Raw genomic sequence first — 20,188 nt, forward strand, 5'->3', positions numbered from 1 at the left:
GACTGTCCCTTGCAGAGCCCTATCTTGAATAACAGAAATTTTGGTCTATCTGGACTTCCTGATACATCTGTGATTGGTTATATCCATATGTAACTATATTTAAATATAAAATAAAAAATCTGAGAGAAGCTGAAAAAAATATGAGCAAAAATGTGTTTATCCTTTACAAGTTTGTATAGCATGATTTCAGATCAATGCTTTTAAGATAAATTTTGTTATTTAAGGTAGAAGGGAAAAAAACATCTTTTGATTCAAACTTAGCTTTACAAAGTGAAAAGTTTAAAAATAGACCTAAAGAGTAATATGACTGTGCAGTAAGTGCTTCATTGCAACTGCCATTTTTCATGTAAAAAACAAACAAACACAATTACTTAAAATAGAAATTCCCTCCTTTTATCCACTTTAGATAAATGCTGATTATTTAATTTGCCAATGAGCAAAGGCAATTCGGTGGAATGCTCTATGTTAATAAAACAATAGAGGTTGTTAAGTCATCCAAATTATTTATATCCAGATTAAACTTGCAACTTAGTACATCTTGGAAGGTTAATAGGTATAATAACGCGAAGAAATAGTGTCATTCTGTTATTCATGCCATGTACTCCATATCCTTTGACCATTCATTGAGTCAATCATAAAAATGCAATAAATGTTGTATTTATGACTTCATTACAAACAATTAAATATCTTATACAAAATTTTCTTCCATATTTTATATATGGACTCAAAATATTTCTTCTGTGGTAAAGACAAAAATAAAACTAACAGCTACATTAATAAATTTTGTAAAATGTTGTAAAGTTTTTCAGCAAAATACTGAGAAATTATGTAAAACCCCTGAGAAATATTTGTCTATTTCTTGCTATCATAAAATAGCATGGAAAACAAGGAATTGGAACAAAAAAATTGAAGGAAGAATTAGGAAACTAAATCAATCAAATAAGTGCCAAATTAGGAAGACATCAATAATCAAAGTTAGAATATGATTGTGTACTGACAAAGATGTGAGATGTGATCAACAAAAATTCAGTATCTTCTAATTTTGTCAATTCCCTAAGTTCTGCTAAGAAACTGGTACTGTCTTTATCACCCAATCCTGAGAGCCTGGGTATCAAAACCTGAGTGTTGTCTACACTGTACACACAATTAAAATTGATCAAAGAATGAATAATTAATTCATTATTTAGCTACTTTTCAAACTTTTCTTTTGGGGTTATGGTGGAATATGAAATAAAATCAACTTACTCAAAATGTCTTTATTAAAAATTATAAGTTATATTTATCCATTGCTTGGCAAAGTCTTACATTTATTCTCATTTCAACTGTATTAAAGAAATCAGCTACAGCTAATTAAGCTAAGCAAATATCAGCAAAGGCAGGCTTTTATTTCTAGCAGTAAATGAAACCTTGCATGACCATACTTTATTTCTCTATGGTTCTTTTTTCATTGACTTTTCTAAAGGTAAATGTTTTTACAGTAACAGAGTGATACTTGTGCCCCTTAGTATATGAGCTAACTACCTTCTGTAAATCTTGTATGTATGATATTAATTTTTTTTATATAAGTTGACCAAATTATGAAAAGTTTTAAAAATCTAGGCCATGTTCTTTTTTTTTAATTTATTTTTTTATTGAGGTATTATATGTGTACATATCTTACCATTACCCCCCCACCCCACACCCACACATGCCCTCACCCCCCAGAGTTTTGCGTCCATTGTTTATGCTTATATGCATGCATACAAGTCCTTCGTTTGATTTCTTATCTACCCCCCCTCTCCCTAACTTTCCCCCTGTAATTTGACAGTCTGTTTGTTGCTTTAATGTCTCTGTAACTATCTTTTTGTTCATCAGTTTATAATGTAAACACATAAAGAATAACCTATTATATAAACAGTCTACCTTTTTGTAAAAAAGAATGGTATTTACTCTTCTAACTCACTAAAATCTCGCTATTTAATCAAAAGCATTTCTAAGCTTTGGTTGCTTAAGGGACTTCTCTAACAAATAATTGAGACTAGTCTAATTGCAATTTTCTAAATAATTGGGTATCTTGATAATAAAGTTCAAGTGGATAACTAAAAGAAAGCTCTCCAGAATATATCTGGAGAAATGAGAAGACCTAGTGATTAGAATACATTTGTAAAAGGATTAAACTATATTGATACATATTTATTCAAAGAGGCATTCCCTCTTTAATTATGAGCACCTACTTTTTATCAGCCACTGTAGTTGGTACCAGGGCTTCAAGAATGATGAAAACTAATTCTTGCCTTGAAAGAGCAGTCTATTTAGAAAGGGATATGAAAACAAACAAAAATACCAGAGTTAAATTTCAACATGGGGTTAACTATGTTGGAGCATACTGGTAAAAACGTCTGGAGGACTCAGAGCAAATTCACATACAAAGCAACAGATGACCTGAAATTAGAGCAGGATTAGGAATATACCATGTATTCTAATATGGGCAGGTGATTCAGACAATGAGGAGGTGCATCAAAGGTGAGATGGGTGGCTTGGTGGAGCAGAGGATAGGCAAATATTAGGCCAGACAAGTAGCAGAAGCCAGAACATGAGCCAGATCATGGCTCAAAGAGTCATGAGCAATGTTATGGTAAGATTACTGAGGAGACAGACTCTTGCAGCAACCAGGTGAGAAAACACTGGGTCCTTAACTCAAGCATGGCTTTGAGGGTGAAAGAAGAATGTAGTTAAGAAAGATATTGATACAACAGATTTGACAGTGTTTGATGGTTGGTGAATGTAAAGAGAGAAAAAATGGAATGGGGAGAGCAATTGATACCCAGAGTTTAAATTTCCAAAACAGTAATCTCCCTATAGTACTCCAAATAACATAACCAACCAACATAGACATTATTGATTTGTGTTGCAAATTTACATTACCAAGGAATACATGTGGTATTCTATATCACATAAAAAAAAGGCATTTTAAATCTACTGGATAGGTTATAGGTACATTAGCATTAGTATGCATAGGCATAATTAGAACCCTGAGAAGGATTTCTAGGATGTAGCTAGACACTTCAAAATTTATCTTGAGGTGTTTGTTCTCGACTTCATTCTCTTGAATTGAGATTGCTGCAAACTCAATAAATCAGTATTAATTTTAATTATCATCAAGCTCTGATGGATCAAAAAAGTGAATTCCCACCCTATAGTAACTCTTCTTGGAGACAGCAGATGTATATTCAGAAGACTGGGAGAAATGTCATTTGATCAAGCAGTGAAGAATAGTTTTTCCACACCCAGAAGCATGGAAATATGTGAATAGTTAATAGAGAATGCACAGTAGAGAATGGCTTTATATTAATGGCTGATATCTTGGAAAGACATTAGAGCACTAACTGAATGCTGGTGTATGGGCAAGGGGAAAAGTGCTAAAAACATGTTACCATGAGGAAAAAAACACACACCCTTATGTGTGAAAGAAGAGGGATGGGCTTTCTTCTTTCCTGCTTGACTAGATCAGGCTTCAATGTACTGTGTGGCTTGGTTGGGTTTATACCAAATGAAGATTAACATTTTGCTGAGATACTAACATTAATATAAGGACTGGAAACCATGGAAGAAGAAACTACAACTATAGGAAAAATGGCCTTGTGTTCCATGGCCATTTATCTGATAAACACTTAATGTAGGGGTCAATGAAGCTGCTAACTCAACCAGAAAAAAAATCTTATAAATCCAGTTCATTGTGTCCTTTTATAGCTCAAACATGAAGAGTGTGAAAGTATAAGTATTATGATCTTATATAGTGACAAATTACTATGATACTGATAATAATAGGTCTTGTAAAACTAGGAACTTCACTGATAGTACCATTTTTTTATGGGACCATAGAGAGAAAAAAAGAACAAGAGTTATAATAAAATTGAGATCTCATGAATTTAATGAAGGGAATATTTCCAATGCCACAATGTCAGGCTATACTTCTTTTCTGACTAGAATCCTCTTAACTTCCTGATGCCGTTCATGGTGAAAATAGCCTATTAATTTATTTTCCTAAACATTTAATGGCTAGGAAGGAAATAGAATGCAATATAATCTTAAATAGGAAAGAAAAAGATTGCCCATGCAAGGCATAAATATGCCAACATATTTATACAGATTTGATACTGATTTATTTTTATAATAATCATGCACTATTTTATAATTAAAATTAATATTACATAACAAAAATATTTTATATATACTCTTTTATGTCATTATATAATGCTGGTACATACTTTAGAAAAGAAATGTTATTCAAAAAGTGCTCATACAATTAAGTTTATCGGTAGCCCACTTATTTAAAAAAAATATCATGTAAGTTTTCTGGTTAAATATTTATAGCTTGCACTAAGCCAAATAAAAATATATAAGTGAAGGGGTAATTATTTCTTACATGTGAAAACTTTAAAAATTTTTATTATATAAGATGCCACTTAAAAAGCATTCCATGGCTATACCAAAGAGAAGAATGTTGGCATTCAAAATTCTTCTAAAAATTTCAAAATCCATGGTTTATACATAATGTTCTGAATTTTTAATAGTTAAATTTTCTCATCAATGCACTTTTATCCTATAACTTATCTTTCATTAAATCACTTGCCACTTCAGAAGAAGGGAAGAATTGAGGAGAAATGGATTCATGGCTAGAAAGAAAGAACCTAAAATTTTATTCCTTCTAACACCATATTTTGTACCATCTTATGAGAAGAAAATTCTCTCAAAGAGTCCCTAACTCTCTGGATAAGAAATTAATATACCTTACTTTATACTTATCTATATTTCAATAGTTTCCATAAGTTACCAGAAGTTAGAGAGTACTTTGCTTAAAAATGACATAATTCAAATAACAATTTAAAGAATAGTATACACTTTAATGTTTAAAATGACATTGTCTTATTATGTTTCAAAAGTTCAATCCACCATTTTCAAAGTGGAAATAAAAGATATCATTTGTAATTTTTTCTAGGTTGTATATTATTTTTAATCTGGATGTACTTTAGAGAAAGAATATCTTTACTTTTAAGTTATTTACATACTAGAGGCCCAGTGCACAAAATTTGTACATGGGGGGGGGGGGTCCCTCAGCCCAGCTTGCACCCTCTCCAATCTGGGACCCCTTGAGGGATGTCCGACCGCCCGTTTAGGCCCGATCCGGATTAGGCCTAAACAGGTGGTCAGACATCCCTCTCACAATCCAGGACTGCTGGCTCCCAACCGCTCGCCTGCCTCTACCTGATTGCCCCTAACCGCTTCTGCCTACCAGCCTGATCAACCCCTAACCACTCCACTGCCAGCCTGATTGACGCCTAACTGCTCCCCTGCCAGCCTGATTGCCCCTAACTGCCCTCCCCTGCCGGCCTGGTCCACCCACAACTGCCCGCCCCCGCTGGTCTGGTCTCCCCCAACTGCCCTCCTCTGCCGGCCCGGTCACCCCTAACTGCCCTCCCTGCTGGCCTGGTCTCTCCCAACTGCCCTCCCCTTCAGGCCTGGTCCCCAACTGTCCTCCCCTTCAGGCCTGGTCCCCCCCAACTGCCCTCCTCTGTAGGCCTGGTTGCCCCCAACTGTCAGTCACCCCTAACTGCCCTCCCCTGCTGGCCTGGTAACCCCTAACTGCCCTCCCCTGCCAGCCTGCCCCCCCATCTGCCCTCCCCTGTAGGCCTGGTCCCCCCCAATTGCCCTCCTCTGCTGGCCGGTCCCCCCTAACTTCCCTCCCTGCTGGCCTGATTGCCCACAACTGCCCTCCCCTGCAGGCCTGGGTCCCCCACATATATCCTCCCCTGCAGGCCTGGTCACCCCCAACTGCCCACAACTGCCCTCCCCTGCCAGGCATCTTGTGGCAGCCATCTGTGTCCACATGGGGGCAGCCATCTTTGACCACATGGGGGTGGCCATCTTGTGTCTTGGAGTGATGGTCAATTTGCATATTACTCTTTTATTAGATAGGATTATTGAAAACTTCTCAGAAAGTTTTCTCAAATATACCTTAGGTTAAGATCAAAATAGTAGAACTAAACAACCTTCTCTTTTTTATGAAAAAGAATAAAATTCCTCTCTTATTATTTATTTAAATCATTAATATGGATATAAGACATCTTCAAATTCTAGTAGGTTATTTTCCTCACTAAAACAATATAAATGTCATTTTGTTATCAGAAACTTGGATGCTTGAGGGTAACGATGATTTTCTCACAATCTCTATGAAGTCACTCAATTTGTATTACTAAATCATCATTTAAGAGGTAAATTTAAAATTTCCCTTTATTCCAACATTAAAAACATAATCTGAAGACCAACTGAAGTAATTAATGAAAAATTTACAGTCATCATAGAAAAAGCTTTTCCACACAACAGGAATATGGAGGCTGGCAAAAGTAGGTTTATAGTTGTAAATACTCAAAACAGTTCATCCTTGTATTATTACTTTTATATTAATTATTGCATTAACCTCCTTTTGCCCACCTATGTATTTATGTTTATAAAGTTTCCACTTCAGATTGATGCATTAAAAGCAGGCGGTAATGACCTAGGAAATGTAAAAATTGCCAAAATAATGAACTATTTCCTAAATTGTAGCAATAATTAAAATAGATTTCATGAGAATACATCAGACATTTTAATTTGTTTAAATATTATTGTATGAACCCACACAATACTAAAAGGTAGCCAGTAGCTACAATTGGCTATTGAAATGTGACTAGTCCAAATTAATATATGTGGTGTCAAACACACTCCAACTTTCAAAGGCTTAGTAGAAAAAATTAAAATATCTCAGTCATAAGTTTATATTTATTATCTGGTTAAATAATAGTACTTTTAATATAATGGGTTAAATAAAATAAATTTAAAACATTGATTTTATCTGTTTTCTGTGTATGTTTTATAACACAGCTATTAGAAAATTTAAATTATATATGTGCCTTGCATTAGCTTTCTATTTCACTGGCAGCATTGGTATAAACAACTAAAGTTATAGAAGAATATAACCTTCTTTTACAGTTTCTGTGTTAATCCAATATAAGTATAAACTAGCACTTGAAAATGACAATTGTGATTCTGGTTAGTCTTGAGCTTTTAAAAGTGAGTAAACTAAAACAAACAAACACAAAAAGCTCACGTAGCAATTAATTATATCTGACAAAAAAGAATTAAAAACAAAGGCTATATAGTAATAGACAAAGAAGTTTACTACATAATGACAAAAAGAGCAATCCAACAAGAGGATATAACCTTTGTAAACATTTACATACCCAACATAGGACCACCTAAATCTAGAAAACAAATATTGATGGATAAAAAGGAAGAGATTGACAGTAATAGAGTCATAGTAGGGGACTTTAACACCCCATTGATATCAATAGATTGATCGTCCTGACAAAAAATCAACAAGGACACAGCACCCTTAAATGACATACTAGATTAGATGGATTTAATTGATATCTTCAGAGCATTTCACCCCAAAGCAGCAGAATATACATTCTTTTCAAGTGCATATGGAACATTTTCTAGGATAGAGCAAATGTTAGGAAACAGAACAAATCTCAATAAATTTAATAAGATTGGAATGTTACTAAACAATGAATTGGTTAACAATGAGATCAAGGAAGAAATTAAAAGATTCCTTGAAACTAATGAAAATCAGACTACAATAACCCCAAATCTATGGGAAAACAGTCCTAAGAGGGAAATTCATAGCAATACAGGCCTACCTCAAGAAACAAGAAAATTTTCAAATAAACAACCGAACTTAAAGGAACTAGAAAAAAAAATAAACAAAGCCTAAAGTGAGTGGAAGAAAGGGCATAGTAAAGATCAGAGCAGAAAAAAAAACAAAAAAAAACAGAGTCTAAGAAAACAATACAGAAGATCAATGAAACAAGCCAGTCAGAGAAAGATAAATATCATATGATCTCACTCATTTGAGGATTATAATGAACAACATAAACTGATGAACAAAAACAGATCCAGAGACAGAGAAGCATCGATCAGACCGTCAAACCTCAGCAGGAAGGTAGGGATGAGTGGGGTAAGGGGGAGAGATCAACCAAAGGACTTATATGTATGAACATAAGCATAACCAATGGACACAGACACCAGGGGGGTGAGGACATGATTGGGGGGGGGGGGGGGGTGAGAGGGGCAATGTGGGGATAAGAACACACATGCAATACTTTAATCAATAAAGGGGGGGGGGGAGTAAAGATAAACAGATTGGTGAACCTTTAACCAGTAGCATAAAAAAAAAGAGAGGATCAAATTAAATAAAATCAGAAATGAAAGAGGAGAAGTAACAAACAATTGACTCCACCCAGAAATAAAAGGGATTGTAAGAAAATATTACAAACAATTATATGTCAACAAATTGGACAATCTTGACAAAATGGATAAATTCCTAAGTATATGAAATTTTAGAATATATTAATTTGCTTTAAAACAATATGTATAGCTATAAAAGGTGGAGTTATTTTAACTTTGAATGTGTACCATGTAGGAAACTGTGTTCTTTTTATTGGTGAAGGGGATCTCACAGAAATTCAAGTTTGGAAGGATTTCCTTTGTTGTTTCAGATTTGGTTGTTTGGGATATGGAGCTAGAAGCGTGGGAGGGATTTCTCCAACATTGACATCTACTCCATGAGCTTTTTCTATGTGCTTATTTTATTGTAGTTTATTAAAATTATTTGATATTAAAAGTTTATTAAAAGTGAGTAAGTTCAAGGAATAGTTTGTATAATGTAAGTCATCCATATGGATATCAGATATCAGAAACCAACATGTTGAAGAGTGATCATATACTGGCCATAAGGAATCCTTTAGATTTCCAATTAAAATCAGAAGGACAACTGTCAGGCAAGGTCTTTTCAGTCTCTAATTTATCATATTATGGCACTAATTAATTTTAGAGAAATTCCAACACTGTAGTATTCTAACAATAGTAAAAATGCCTCTAGAGATACTTTGATAAAAGTGTAAATTTTCAATAAAGAACTAATTTAAAAAATTTCAAAAGAATTATTTGTAATAGTAGTTCTGATATCATGTCTTTAAGATCAAACAATTAATCCAATGTTTAGAACCAGAGAATTTCATAATTTATGCAGTATTACTTAGAAACACATAAACTGATGTTTAAGTGGTTATTCATACCGTCATGAATCCATCCAGCAAACCTGAATCAGGTTTCGGAGGTGCCTGCAACCGTTCCATCGACCATTTTTCAATGATGGAAGAGACTTGTGTATTTTCGGTGTTTAATATTCTGAACCCTGTCATGTTAACGCCACTGTATCGGTAGGGCTCTACATCAAGAGCAAAGAGGTCCTGAAAGACAAATGTCTTCATGTTATTATCAAAAGAGTATATTTACAAGCATGCATAATTGAAATAGTCCCTTATTCTTGCTTGCCTTAGGATAGTTAACACCAATGTGTCTCAAGTGATGCTAAACATCACAAATCACCAAGATTCAAATGGAATATCCCCATGCTTTGCCAATGCAAATATATATATATACTATATACTATTCTAATCCCACCAATGCTACAACAGGCTTTTTATAGCCACCTTTAATATTTACATGAGCTTTCTTTTCCATGTTAAGGATAGCTTATCCTTAAATATTATGCATTCCTATTTCACTCTTAACTAACTAGAGGTATTTTTTTCCTATGCCCTGCTTTTTTGGATGGTTATTGCCATTTTATATTTTAGGTATTTTTTTGTTTTGTTTTGTTTTAAGAAACAGTTCACAGTATATGGCTTCTAACTAAATAAAAAATATATCAAAACAGAAAAAAAAGCTAAAAAGACTGCCCTTTTTGTTGCAGAATACCTGCAGTCCCTTTGCTACACCCTATCTGGCAACTTCACCATAAGGAATCCTTTAGATTTTCAGCCTGTATCAGTGAATGCTCTGCTTTGCCCTTTGGTTTTCCCAGAAGGCAGGAGACCAAAGCTATCAAAGTATTTGGATGGCACTATGAAAACATGCAGCACATAAGACTTTTGCCTTTTTTTCTAACTGATCTTACAGACAACATGATAACAGGGGCAAGATTAATGCCAATGGTTCTATGTAAAGCTTGCCTTGGACTCAGACAGCTATACAGGTTACATAGCAGGAATAAAATTATGTGGATCTTTAGGTTTTTCTTTTTCAATGTTTGCAGTCAAGCCAAGGATATACACTGAATAGCCATATTATTATGATCTCTGAATGCATAATAATCTGGCCACTCAGTGTATACCCTATATAATAAAAGGCTAATATGCAAATTGTCCCCTTGATCAGGAGTTCGACCAGCAGGCAGGCCGGCCAACAGCCCATGTCCCCTCCCCCTGGCCAGGCTGACTGGACCCCACTCATGCATGAATTCATGCGCCGGGCCTCTAATACACACACACACACACACACACACACACACACACACACACACACACTGAGTGGCAGATTATTATGCATTCAGAGATCATAATAATCTGGCCACTCAGTGTATATTCAATGGGTTAAATAATATATTGTAATGTATGCTAAGGGGTAAAAGAGAAGAAGTCAGCAAAAGTCAGAAGACAGGTGACTTTTAATTTCTATAGTCAGAAACAACTTCCTCAAGCAGATGGATTCAGAGCTGCCATCAAAGAATGGGCAGGTTTTTGAGAGACGAAAGGGAAAAGGAGGCATTCGAAGTGTCAGTAGAGACAAAAATTAGAAAACATAAAACCTATTCAGGAGACTGATCTAGATCAGTTTGGCCACAAAAGAGAATTCATAAAAGAGAGTAGCAGCAAACAAAAGAACAAATAAACTAGAAAAGTTAGGTTAGAATCAAACTAAAAAGGCCTTCAGTTATAGGCTGTGTTCTATACAATGCAAACTAGTTCTTTTCTCTTTTTTTTCTTATTAAAAGATACTTTTGATTTCCCTAAAATCTTATGATTATGGGAGAACTGAACTTTGGCAGAATTAAAATATAATTTGCTGATGAGTGAAGACTTCCACTCCCTCTCCACCAGCCTATCACTGAGTTTCTTACAGGCCACAAAAATTCTCCTGGTGGGAAGTGATATAGAGATAGTACAGCAGAGTTAACCTTAGTATTTACCAGTAAAATGCAACCTACAGCTAGAAGGATCTCCAATGAAGGAGAGTTTTAATACACAAAGCTATTGTGATCAATTAAATCTTAATAATTTGATCTGGTAGTTTCAACCCTCCGAAAAACAAGGAGATTACCTGGAAGACTTTTAAGTTAACAGAGAAAAAAGCATTGGTTAAATTGGTCACTGTGCTAGAGACACTGTGGAGGAAAGACAAGTAGAATTTTGTTGGAGTTAATGAGTCAGAGACAATAGGAGTTTTGAAGGAAGTCAGAAGAGGGGTCAATTTAGAGGATAATATATTAAGTTTAAATAATTTGAAATGATCTTAATGCCACAACAGTTAGGATTATTCTTCAATGTAGCAATACACAACAATTCAAGATTATTACAGATGGACATTTAGATCTTATTTGAACAAAGGTTAACAATGGAAACTTTAAATACATACCATTTCTGAAGAAAATGATCAAAGATTTAAAAAAAAGAAAAGAAAATAGGATGGAGGCCCAAACTTGGAGATACTCTCATATTTTGGAGACAGGCAGGAAACAAATTAGTGACAGAGACATACAGCTATTTCACAGGGGAAGGTGTTAAAAGAAACAGGCCCCAAATGGAATCACTTTTGCAAAGCCCATGTCACCAAACCAAGGCTTAATACTTAACCTAATTGCATTTCAAACTTCCTCAGGAATATCATCTGACTGGTCTGTCTGTAATTTCCTGGTCAACAACAGTGAGGTAATCTGCCTAAATATACCCTTTTGTCCCCCAATAGGACGTAACCTTGCCTGAAATAACCTTTTTCTGCATTTATGACTCCCTCTTCCCACCCTCTCTCTGCCTTTAAAAGCCTTCTGTACACCCCCTCAGAGCTCCTCTCCACTTGGTACACGGGATGCTGTCCGATTCAAAATTATTCGATAAAGTCAACTAGATCTTCAGATTTACTCACTTAAATGTTATGTTTTTAATAAAGAGACATCGGGATGTGAAATGATAAATAGAGCTAAGAGTAAGGAGGTTTGATAAAACAGCAAAGTCAGGTTTTTGTGCATATTGAGGAAAAATTGTGTGGTGGGTATGTGCAGACAAAAGATAAACATAACATTCAATTTCTAATAGTTTGTTAAATAATATTGACTTAAAATCCAACTAAATATAGACAAATACAATATAGTAAATACAATCTACTAAAAGAGCAGCTTCAACAAATATGACTTTTGTAAAGTGAGTAGAATTAACCACATAAGAATTTGTGCTTTTCTAAAACATTGATTTCTCAGTGAACTAGTTTTGAATTCCATTATGTTCTGAAAGTCATCTACAGGAATATAAAAATAAGATAATATTTTGAATTTAATATCTAAAATGAGTTTATTTCAATATCATCAGCTTACCACCAAGAAATATTAGTTCTTTGTTATGATAATTCCTCCTGGGTTTTATCAAAATAATATACAGTATAACTACAACAGTGTCAGTCATATTATTTCTTCTCACTCAAAAGCCATTTCCCATTCTGCAGTCATAATAATAAAATTTAGAGCATTATCTTTATGTTTTATAAATTACTTACCAGAGTGGTAAAGATATAATGATAATATTCTGTCATCATCCCCATAGCTAATGCCTAAGAAGTAAAAAAATAAAAATAAGTAAATATAAGTATATTGATATTACAGGTACACATTATATGAAATGCATTATGTAAATAAGACAGATGAAAACAAAATAGTATGATTTAATAAAGAATCAGTCTATATTATTAAGGTTACATTAAAATTGAATCAAACTAAATCTTTCCTCCATAGTTGAAGAAGATTAGTGGTTACTGAAGGAATTTCAGAACTAATTATCTTGGTAGAATAGCTATTAGTTGAATGTGTGCAATTGTGAAGCTTATTGCTTTGCATATAAGGAGAAATTTCATTTGACACAAACCTGAGATAGCACATCTTAGTTCATTATGAGTGTAATGTGTCCACCACCAATACCCTAATGAAGAACACCATTCTATTTTGATAAAAGGTATTACTCAATTAGGGAAAAATGTGCTGCAAAGTACAATGCCAATAGGAATTTTTTTAAAGCATTTTAGAGACGTTTCCCTGACATTAAAGAAGCAGGTGTAAATCACCACTGTCATTCAAAAAGTACAGATAAAGAAATGTATTTTTATTTTTATTAATATGCCAATTTCAATCCACTATTTTTTATTTCATACTTTTACAGCCCTTGTCAATATTAGACTATTAATCTTAAAACAAAGACTTTTGGATTAGAACTTCTAGCCATAAGAAGTGTCAATGTCCCCTCTGAAAAGAGAAAATGCCTTTGATATACTGTAGCTGTTTACCAATAAAGAGTAGTTGGTGATGATAACTGAAAAATGATGTTCTTTTTTTAAAAATCTGGATCAAGAGCTCTTAGTAAAAAACCAGCATTTTCAGGTGTATCTAACACTCAATACTGTTCCACACACTAACTACACAAATTCATTCTGGGCAGAGGTGGCATCTTAGCTATTAAGGCATACATGTCAATTAGTGCCTTCAGTTTGCCTCAGAAAAATCTAGCCAGCCCCAAGCTCCACTCAGTTTTAAAGCTTTCAGAAAAGAGAACTTCAAATTCACTGTTGCTCAGTATTTAGAAAAAACTAAGTTAGTGTAAATAAATTAAGCAAACAAATAAGCGAATAAGGCTACACTGATAAACCCATTCTTTTTTCTGGATATTTAAAATATTGGATTAAACCCTTCTATACCTGCTCTCCAAATCCTGTATCATTTCCTCAGAGTTCCATTGTTTGTTAACCAATGTTGAGGAATCTCAGAAAAAGTTTATAAATCATAAAATAGAATCCTATTAAATGTTGCATTGCTACATTAACAAGAAGGAAGTTATTTATTCTTGAATTGGTTTCTAGAATAACTGCGTTCCAAAGAGGAGACAAACCTCTGGGATAAGGTAACTGTAAAAAAATACTATTGTATACATGTAGTTTGCCAGTGTTATAGAATCTAAAAGGACATATTCTGTGTGATAATGTTACTCTGACTTCTTAATTTTCACATTCTCATTTTACCTTTGCTCTGATTTTTAATTTACTAATCTAGTTCTAATTATGTCTTGTGCCTTGATGGCATGACCAAGGGTGAACCTGAGTTGGGGCGGCTGAAAGCCTTAGAAAAGACAGGCAAGAGAATGAAAGCTGGGTCTCGGTGGGACACTGCTACATCGTGGAGAGAGAGCACGCAGTTGCCCACAAGCCGTGTCTTTATTTTATAGGCAGACTTTCACCAGGCAAAGTAAGGGCGTGGTCAAGATGTTTACAACATTCTTGTGGGTTTTGATCCTACTCAACTACATGTACCTGAACTCTATCAAGCCCACATCACTCAGGCACGTGGGGTCACGTGTTCAGACCATAGCTTCAAGCTTACAACTACAGCTGTTGGCTATAATTGTGCTGGGAGGGCCCTGCCCTCCAAGCTGGGACTTGCACACGAGAGGTCTGTGCCCTCTCATTAGTCTGAGGCTTGAACCTGTCCAAACACTGTAGCCGCGCCCCACAATGTATCTTTTTCTGTTGTACATATATTTTAAATATTATCATAATTCTCTTTTCTTATGTGTATCCTAACCTAGGTTTATTTAGGAATAAATATTTCTTAATATCTCTAAGTCAGAATAGACATAAGAAAACAAGTATAAAATAATGAATGAATCACAGAGACGGCAGAATGGAAATTCTATTAAAGATGACAGGCCTCTCACCTTTCAAATAGCAAAATAAGTCACAGTTAGTTATTCTAGGGACAAAATAGCTGATCATTTGCATACTAGTTGGAAGCCTAGAGAGAAAGCCTACCAAAGCTCTGTTACTAACAAACAGCTGAATGTTAACTCACTCTTGGAATAAAGAAAAGGTCTCCTTTCCAAGGCTGTGTATTCTTTTTTATAATACTTTTTTTTATTCATTTCAGAGAAGAAGGGAGAGGGAGAGAAATTTAGAAATATCAATGATGAGAGAGAATTATTGATCAGCTGCCTCCTGCTGGGATCGAGCTTGTAACCTGGGCATGTGCCCTGAAGGAGAATTGAACCGTGACATGCTGGCTTATAGTTCGACATTCAACCACTGAGCCATACTGGCTGGGCAAGTCTGTGTATTCTTAATGCGATAAAGAATTGTTTTGATATTAAATGAAAACAAATTCCTACTCTAGATTTCAGTGCTTACTTTATTGCATCATTTTGTTCATTAAAAAACAAACAAACCACACACACAAAAACCCAAAAAAAAACAAAAAACCTCACATGGTTTATTACCCAAATATAACACTAGAGCAATTTTCCAAATCCAATTAAATATTTTACTATCGTGAAATCAACATTCATATTGGAAGACTGGACAAACATCTGTTTAATAAAATAACCATTTTAGAACAGGCATTTACTATTGGTAGTTATATGTTAAAGGACATAATTTGACATCTGAATCTGCATCACTCTCCAGTAGTGAAATTTTATCCTACACATGAAAGATTTTAAGACAGTTAAAAAATTCTAAACACTGTGGTGTTAGCCAGTGTACACAAAAATTCTAAAAAATGAAGTCCAAAGACTTATGTTCAAATCCAGGTTTTACCACATTGTAAGTATATGGCCTTGTACTAACTAACTCCCAACATGAGTTCCCTCATCTGTAAGATATAAGCTAATAATAACTGCTGTTTTCAAAAGTGTTATTAGGTCTGAGTAGTGCTGAAATAATAGTAAGAGATCTTACTGCTATAAATGATTTCATTTGCTTGATTTAGTATTATCTTTTTAAGTAGGCAATGCTTTTTCTAGAAGGAATATTTCTTTTTTATTAAATGTACTGTTAATAAAATTATATAGGTTGCCAGTGTACAATTTTATGATACATCATCTGTACGTTGCATTGTGTGTGTACCACCCAAAGTTAAATCCTCTGTCACCATACATTTGACCCACTTTACCCTTTACTATCCGCCCACTCCCTTCCTTCTGCTAACAACTATACTGTTGTCTGTGTCTATGAGTTTTTGTTTGTTTGTTTTATGGTTTGTTCATTATTCCTTTCAGTTTTATTTCTTAATGTCACTGGGTAGGATATGCATCCCTCTGGTATTTCCTTGCTGTTTGATATTGGTCAACTTACTTAATCTTTTTGAGACTCATTCTCTTTATCTTAAAGTAGAGATAGCCACTTTTTCTTTTGGTTGTGGTGACGATTAAACACCAGCAAGGTATAAGGTGTCTCACAGTAGATGCCAGCTAAATAGCAAATCTTTTTTTCTTTTCCTACCAGTTGATTTTAGTGGCTGAGCTGCTCAACTGTTTCTCTTTCATTTCAATACAAAACAGAAATATCTATGTCATTAATCAAAATTCACATTAAAAAACAGTATTTAGCCACATAAAATAACCTATGAACTACAATCTGTTTGAAGATCATCAATCCTGACATTACTTTTCCTGCAAAACAATTTATTAAAAGCAATTGTCAGACTTTTTATCAGAAAATTACATCTAGGAAAATACTCTGTGTGTTTTTACAAACTGTCTGTATAACAATAACACTTTGATTTGAAAACCAAAGTCCAAACTTTAAATCCAAATTTAAAAAGAAACTAATAATTTAAGTAATTTAAACATTACCTGTTTCAAAATGCCTGCTGCCATTTCATGGCTACAGTCAAAGATTACGTGGAACTCCTTGCCTCTTTTCATTTCTTTTAGTAAGGGTTTTGCATCCTTTGTATCAGCAGGTAGTTGACGAATTTTAAGTCGAAGATTGTACCTTGATGGAGCTTTGATGAGCTCTTGCAAACGAATGAGACCTTTAATGAAAAAGGTACAAAAAAAGAATATTAGAGAAAAATTGGAGTGGGCCATAAAATCACAAAACATACCACAATGTCTGATTTTCTTGCCCATGTATATGTGCATAATGCAGTATGACCATTAAAATTCCTATTTCAAAACTCTAGATTCCAGGTTATTTTCGTTAAAATAATCACTTCTGAAATTCTATAAGGTATTTTTCAAATTATGAAATACATAAATGACTATTAGTTAACATAAATCACTTAAATATGTAAATGAATAGTGTGAAATTGTCTCCCTCTGTACCTCAATACTACTCCCAAGGGGTTGTCACTGTTAATAACTTGAAATATAAATATTCCATATACTTTCTGTGAATTTCAAATATATGCATAGAGGTTTACTTTGTTTTGTGTTTTATATTAATAGTTGTTTTGTGACAATGTCTTATATGTTGTTTTAAGTCAGTGACTATTATTCTAGTTTGTCCATCATTAAGAGTGTTTTATAGAGGACATAACTTGTGTAATTATTCTCTATTGTTAGAAACTCTGGTTACTTTTTTGTTGTTGTTTTTGTTTACAAGTAATGGTTTAGTAATTTGGTGTATTTTTAAAAATGAAATAAAGTTCCTTAATAAAACAGACTCTAAATAGCCTGAACCATAATTAAATTATTTAAGAAATAAACTAACTTTTAAATATTGTTTTCTAGGTATAATATTAAATTCAGAATTTAATATAACCACAGACATTGGTAAAAGCAAACATTTTCCTAGAGCAGTAGCTCATGATTACATTAACAAATAAATCAAACTAATAGAAACATATTTAATAGGTCATAGAAATATCATGCATTTAAAAATAACAGAGAAAAATAATTGACTGTATTCCTTTATACAAACTTCAAGTAATGAAACCCCTTTAGGAACTGATACAAAAGACATAATATATAAAAGAGCTTGATAAGAAAAAAGGATCATCCAATTATATTCAAGCTTAAACCAGATTAGCAATTTCCTTTTCTCTTCTTCCTACTCTTTCTTCTTATCTACCTACCTCTTTTTCCATTTAATTTTCATATTTTTATTTCTCCACTAGAGGCCCGGTGCATGAAATTCCTGCATGGGGGAGTGTCCCTCAGCCCAGCCTGCACCCTCTCCAATCCTGGGACCCCTCGAGGGATGTCTGACTGCCCATTTAGGCAGTCGGACATCCCTCTCACAATCAGGACTGCTGGCTCCCAACTGCTCGCCTGTCTGCCTTCCTGATTGCCCCTAACCACTTCTGCATGCCAGCCTGATCACCCCCTAACCACTCCCCTGCCAGCCTGATTGATGCCTAACTGCTCCCCTGCCAGCCTGTTCGCCCCTAACTGCCCTCCCCTGCCAGCCTGGTCACCCCTAACTGCCCTCCCCTGCCAGCCCGATTGCCCCTAACTGCCCTCCCCTGCTGACCTGGTTCCCCCCCCCCAACTGCCCTCCCCTGAAAGCCTGGTCCCCCCCACAACTGCCCTCCTCTGCACCCCCGGTCACCCCTAACTGCCCTCCCCTGCCAACCTCATCACCCCTAACTGCTCTCCCCTGCTGGTCTGGTCCCCCACCAACTGCCCTCCCCTGCAGGCCTGGTCCCCCCCAACTGCCCTCCCCTGCAGGTCTGGTCCCCCCCCCCAACTGCTCTCCCCTGCAGGCCTGTGTCCCCCCCAGCTGCCCTTCCCTGCAGGCCTGGTCACCCCTAACTGCCCTCCCCTGCAGGCCTGGTCCCCCCCAACTGCCCTCCCCTGTAGGCCTGGTCCCCCCCAAATGCTCTCCCCTGCAGGCCTGTGTTCCCCCCAGCTGCCCTTCCTTGCAGGCCTGGTCACCCCTAACTGCCCCCCCACTGGCCTGGTCACCCCTCACTGCCCCCCCTGCCGGCCTGGTCGCCCCACTAGCCTGCTGTTCAGTCATTTAGTCATCCCTCACTAACCACCCTGACAGGCTAGTCACCCCACACAGCCTGCTGTTCAGTTGTTTGTTCATCCCTCACTAAGCCCCCTGCTGGCCTGGTCGCCCCATGCAGCCTACTGTTCAGTCATTTGGTTGTCCTACACTAACCCCCCTGCCTGCCTTGTTGCCCCACATAGCCTGCTGTTTGTTCGTCCATCCAGTTGTTTCGGTCATGGCAGCCCCTGGCTTTTTATATATTAGGATAAAGCAATGCCACTCTTCTCACTATTTTTTTTTGTTTGTTTATTTGTTTGCTCTGGAAAATATAGGTATGTTTCATTAAAAATATGCTATTTATGTGATTAAATAATGGGTTTACTATTGCCATTATTAAATGAATCAATTCATATTTTAAATTTATGATTTTTATATTGAATATGGTATCAGGAAATATAACACATAAGTTCTTTTAAATATACTCATAAAATATTAAGAATGTAAAATGGTACTAAAACCAAAATGTTTAAGAATTATTCAATTGGATTATCTCTAAATTGTTCATAGCTGTAAATTTTCATTATTCTAACAAAATTATTTATATAAACACTGACTGATCAATACCAACTTTAGCTGAAGAAAGAAGAGCAAACTGCCCTTGGCTTATTTACCTCACAAGATTTTATGCAAGTTAAATGTAGACTTAGGGGAGTTAGCCTATCATAACAAAATATAGCCTAGGTATTGTATTTGAATCTCAGTTCAAAAATCTGTGATGTGTGTGATTGGATAAAACCATCTATGTATTAATATATAAAACACCAAAAAAGAAACTGGCATATATTAGGTTCTCAATAAGTGGCAGTTATCATTGGTGTTATTTTTATTAACATAGGACGAATATAGGTTTTTTTAATGTGCTGGTTATTAGAACTGTTTTTAGAAGGTATTTGACACTGATTTAGACTGAAAAGCTAACAACATTTTAATCAAATTTTTAAGAGATGAATTCATTACCAAAGGAAAGGGGTTATATAGTTATAAATTAGCCCAGCAGTTTTAAGTTGAAAAAGCTCAACTAACTCAAAAACATAAATTTTATGAAGAATAAAACCCATGAAGAGTATTTGTGAAGTTTGCCCTAAGTATAAATATTGCCAACGATATTCAAGTCTCTTAAGAACTCATGTGGATAGTCCCTGGAGCCATCAGATACAATAAATGTTTACTTATTCTCTTCACACATATACATCCCTGCTGGCATTAATGTAACAGATTTCAGTTTGCCAGCTTCCCTGGG

The 20,188-nt window shown here is 35.2% G+C and overlaps 1 protein-coding gene across 4 annotated transcripts in view; it reads right to left on the reverse strand.

Moving 5' to 3' along the window:
* Positions 1 to 20,188, reverse strand: part of GRIK2 (glutamate ionotropic receptor kainate type subunit 2) — a gene marked incomplete at its 3' end in the record, with an annotated part of 560,517 nt that overhangs the window by 291,698 nt on the left and 248,631 nt on the right. For all 4 annotated transcript variants that reach the window (XM_079779676.1, XM_079779673.1, XM_079779674.1 and 1 more), the window contains exons 4-6: positions 16,800 to 16,981; positions 12,688 to 12,741; positions 9,156 to 9,329 (exon numbers count right to left, since the gene is read on the reverse strand). In XM_079779676.1, coding sequence (XP_079635802.1) covers positions 9,156 to 9,329; positions 12,688 to 12,741; positions 16,800 to 16,981 — 410 coding nt within the window. The remainder of the gene's footprint in view (positions 1 to 9,155; positions 9,330 to 12,687; positions 12,742 to 16,799; positions 16,982 to 20,188) is intronic.

The sequence above is a fragment of the Cnephaeus nilssonii genome (genome assembly GCF_951640355.1).
Source record: "Cnephaeus nilssonii genome assembly, chromosome: 9".
In the NCBI taxonomy this organism is placed as follows: Eukaryota; Metazoa; Chordata; class Mammalia; order Chiroptera; family Vespertilionidae; genus Cnephaeus; species Cnephaeus nilssonii.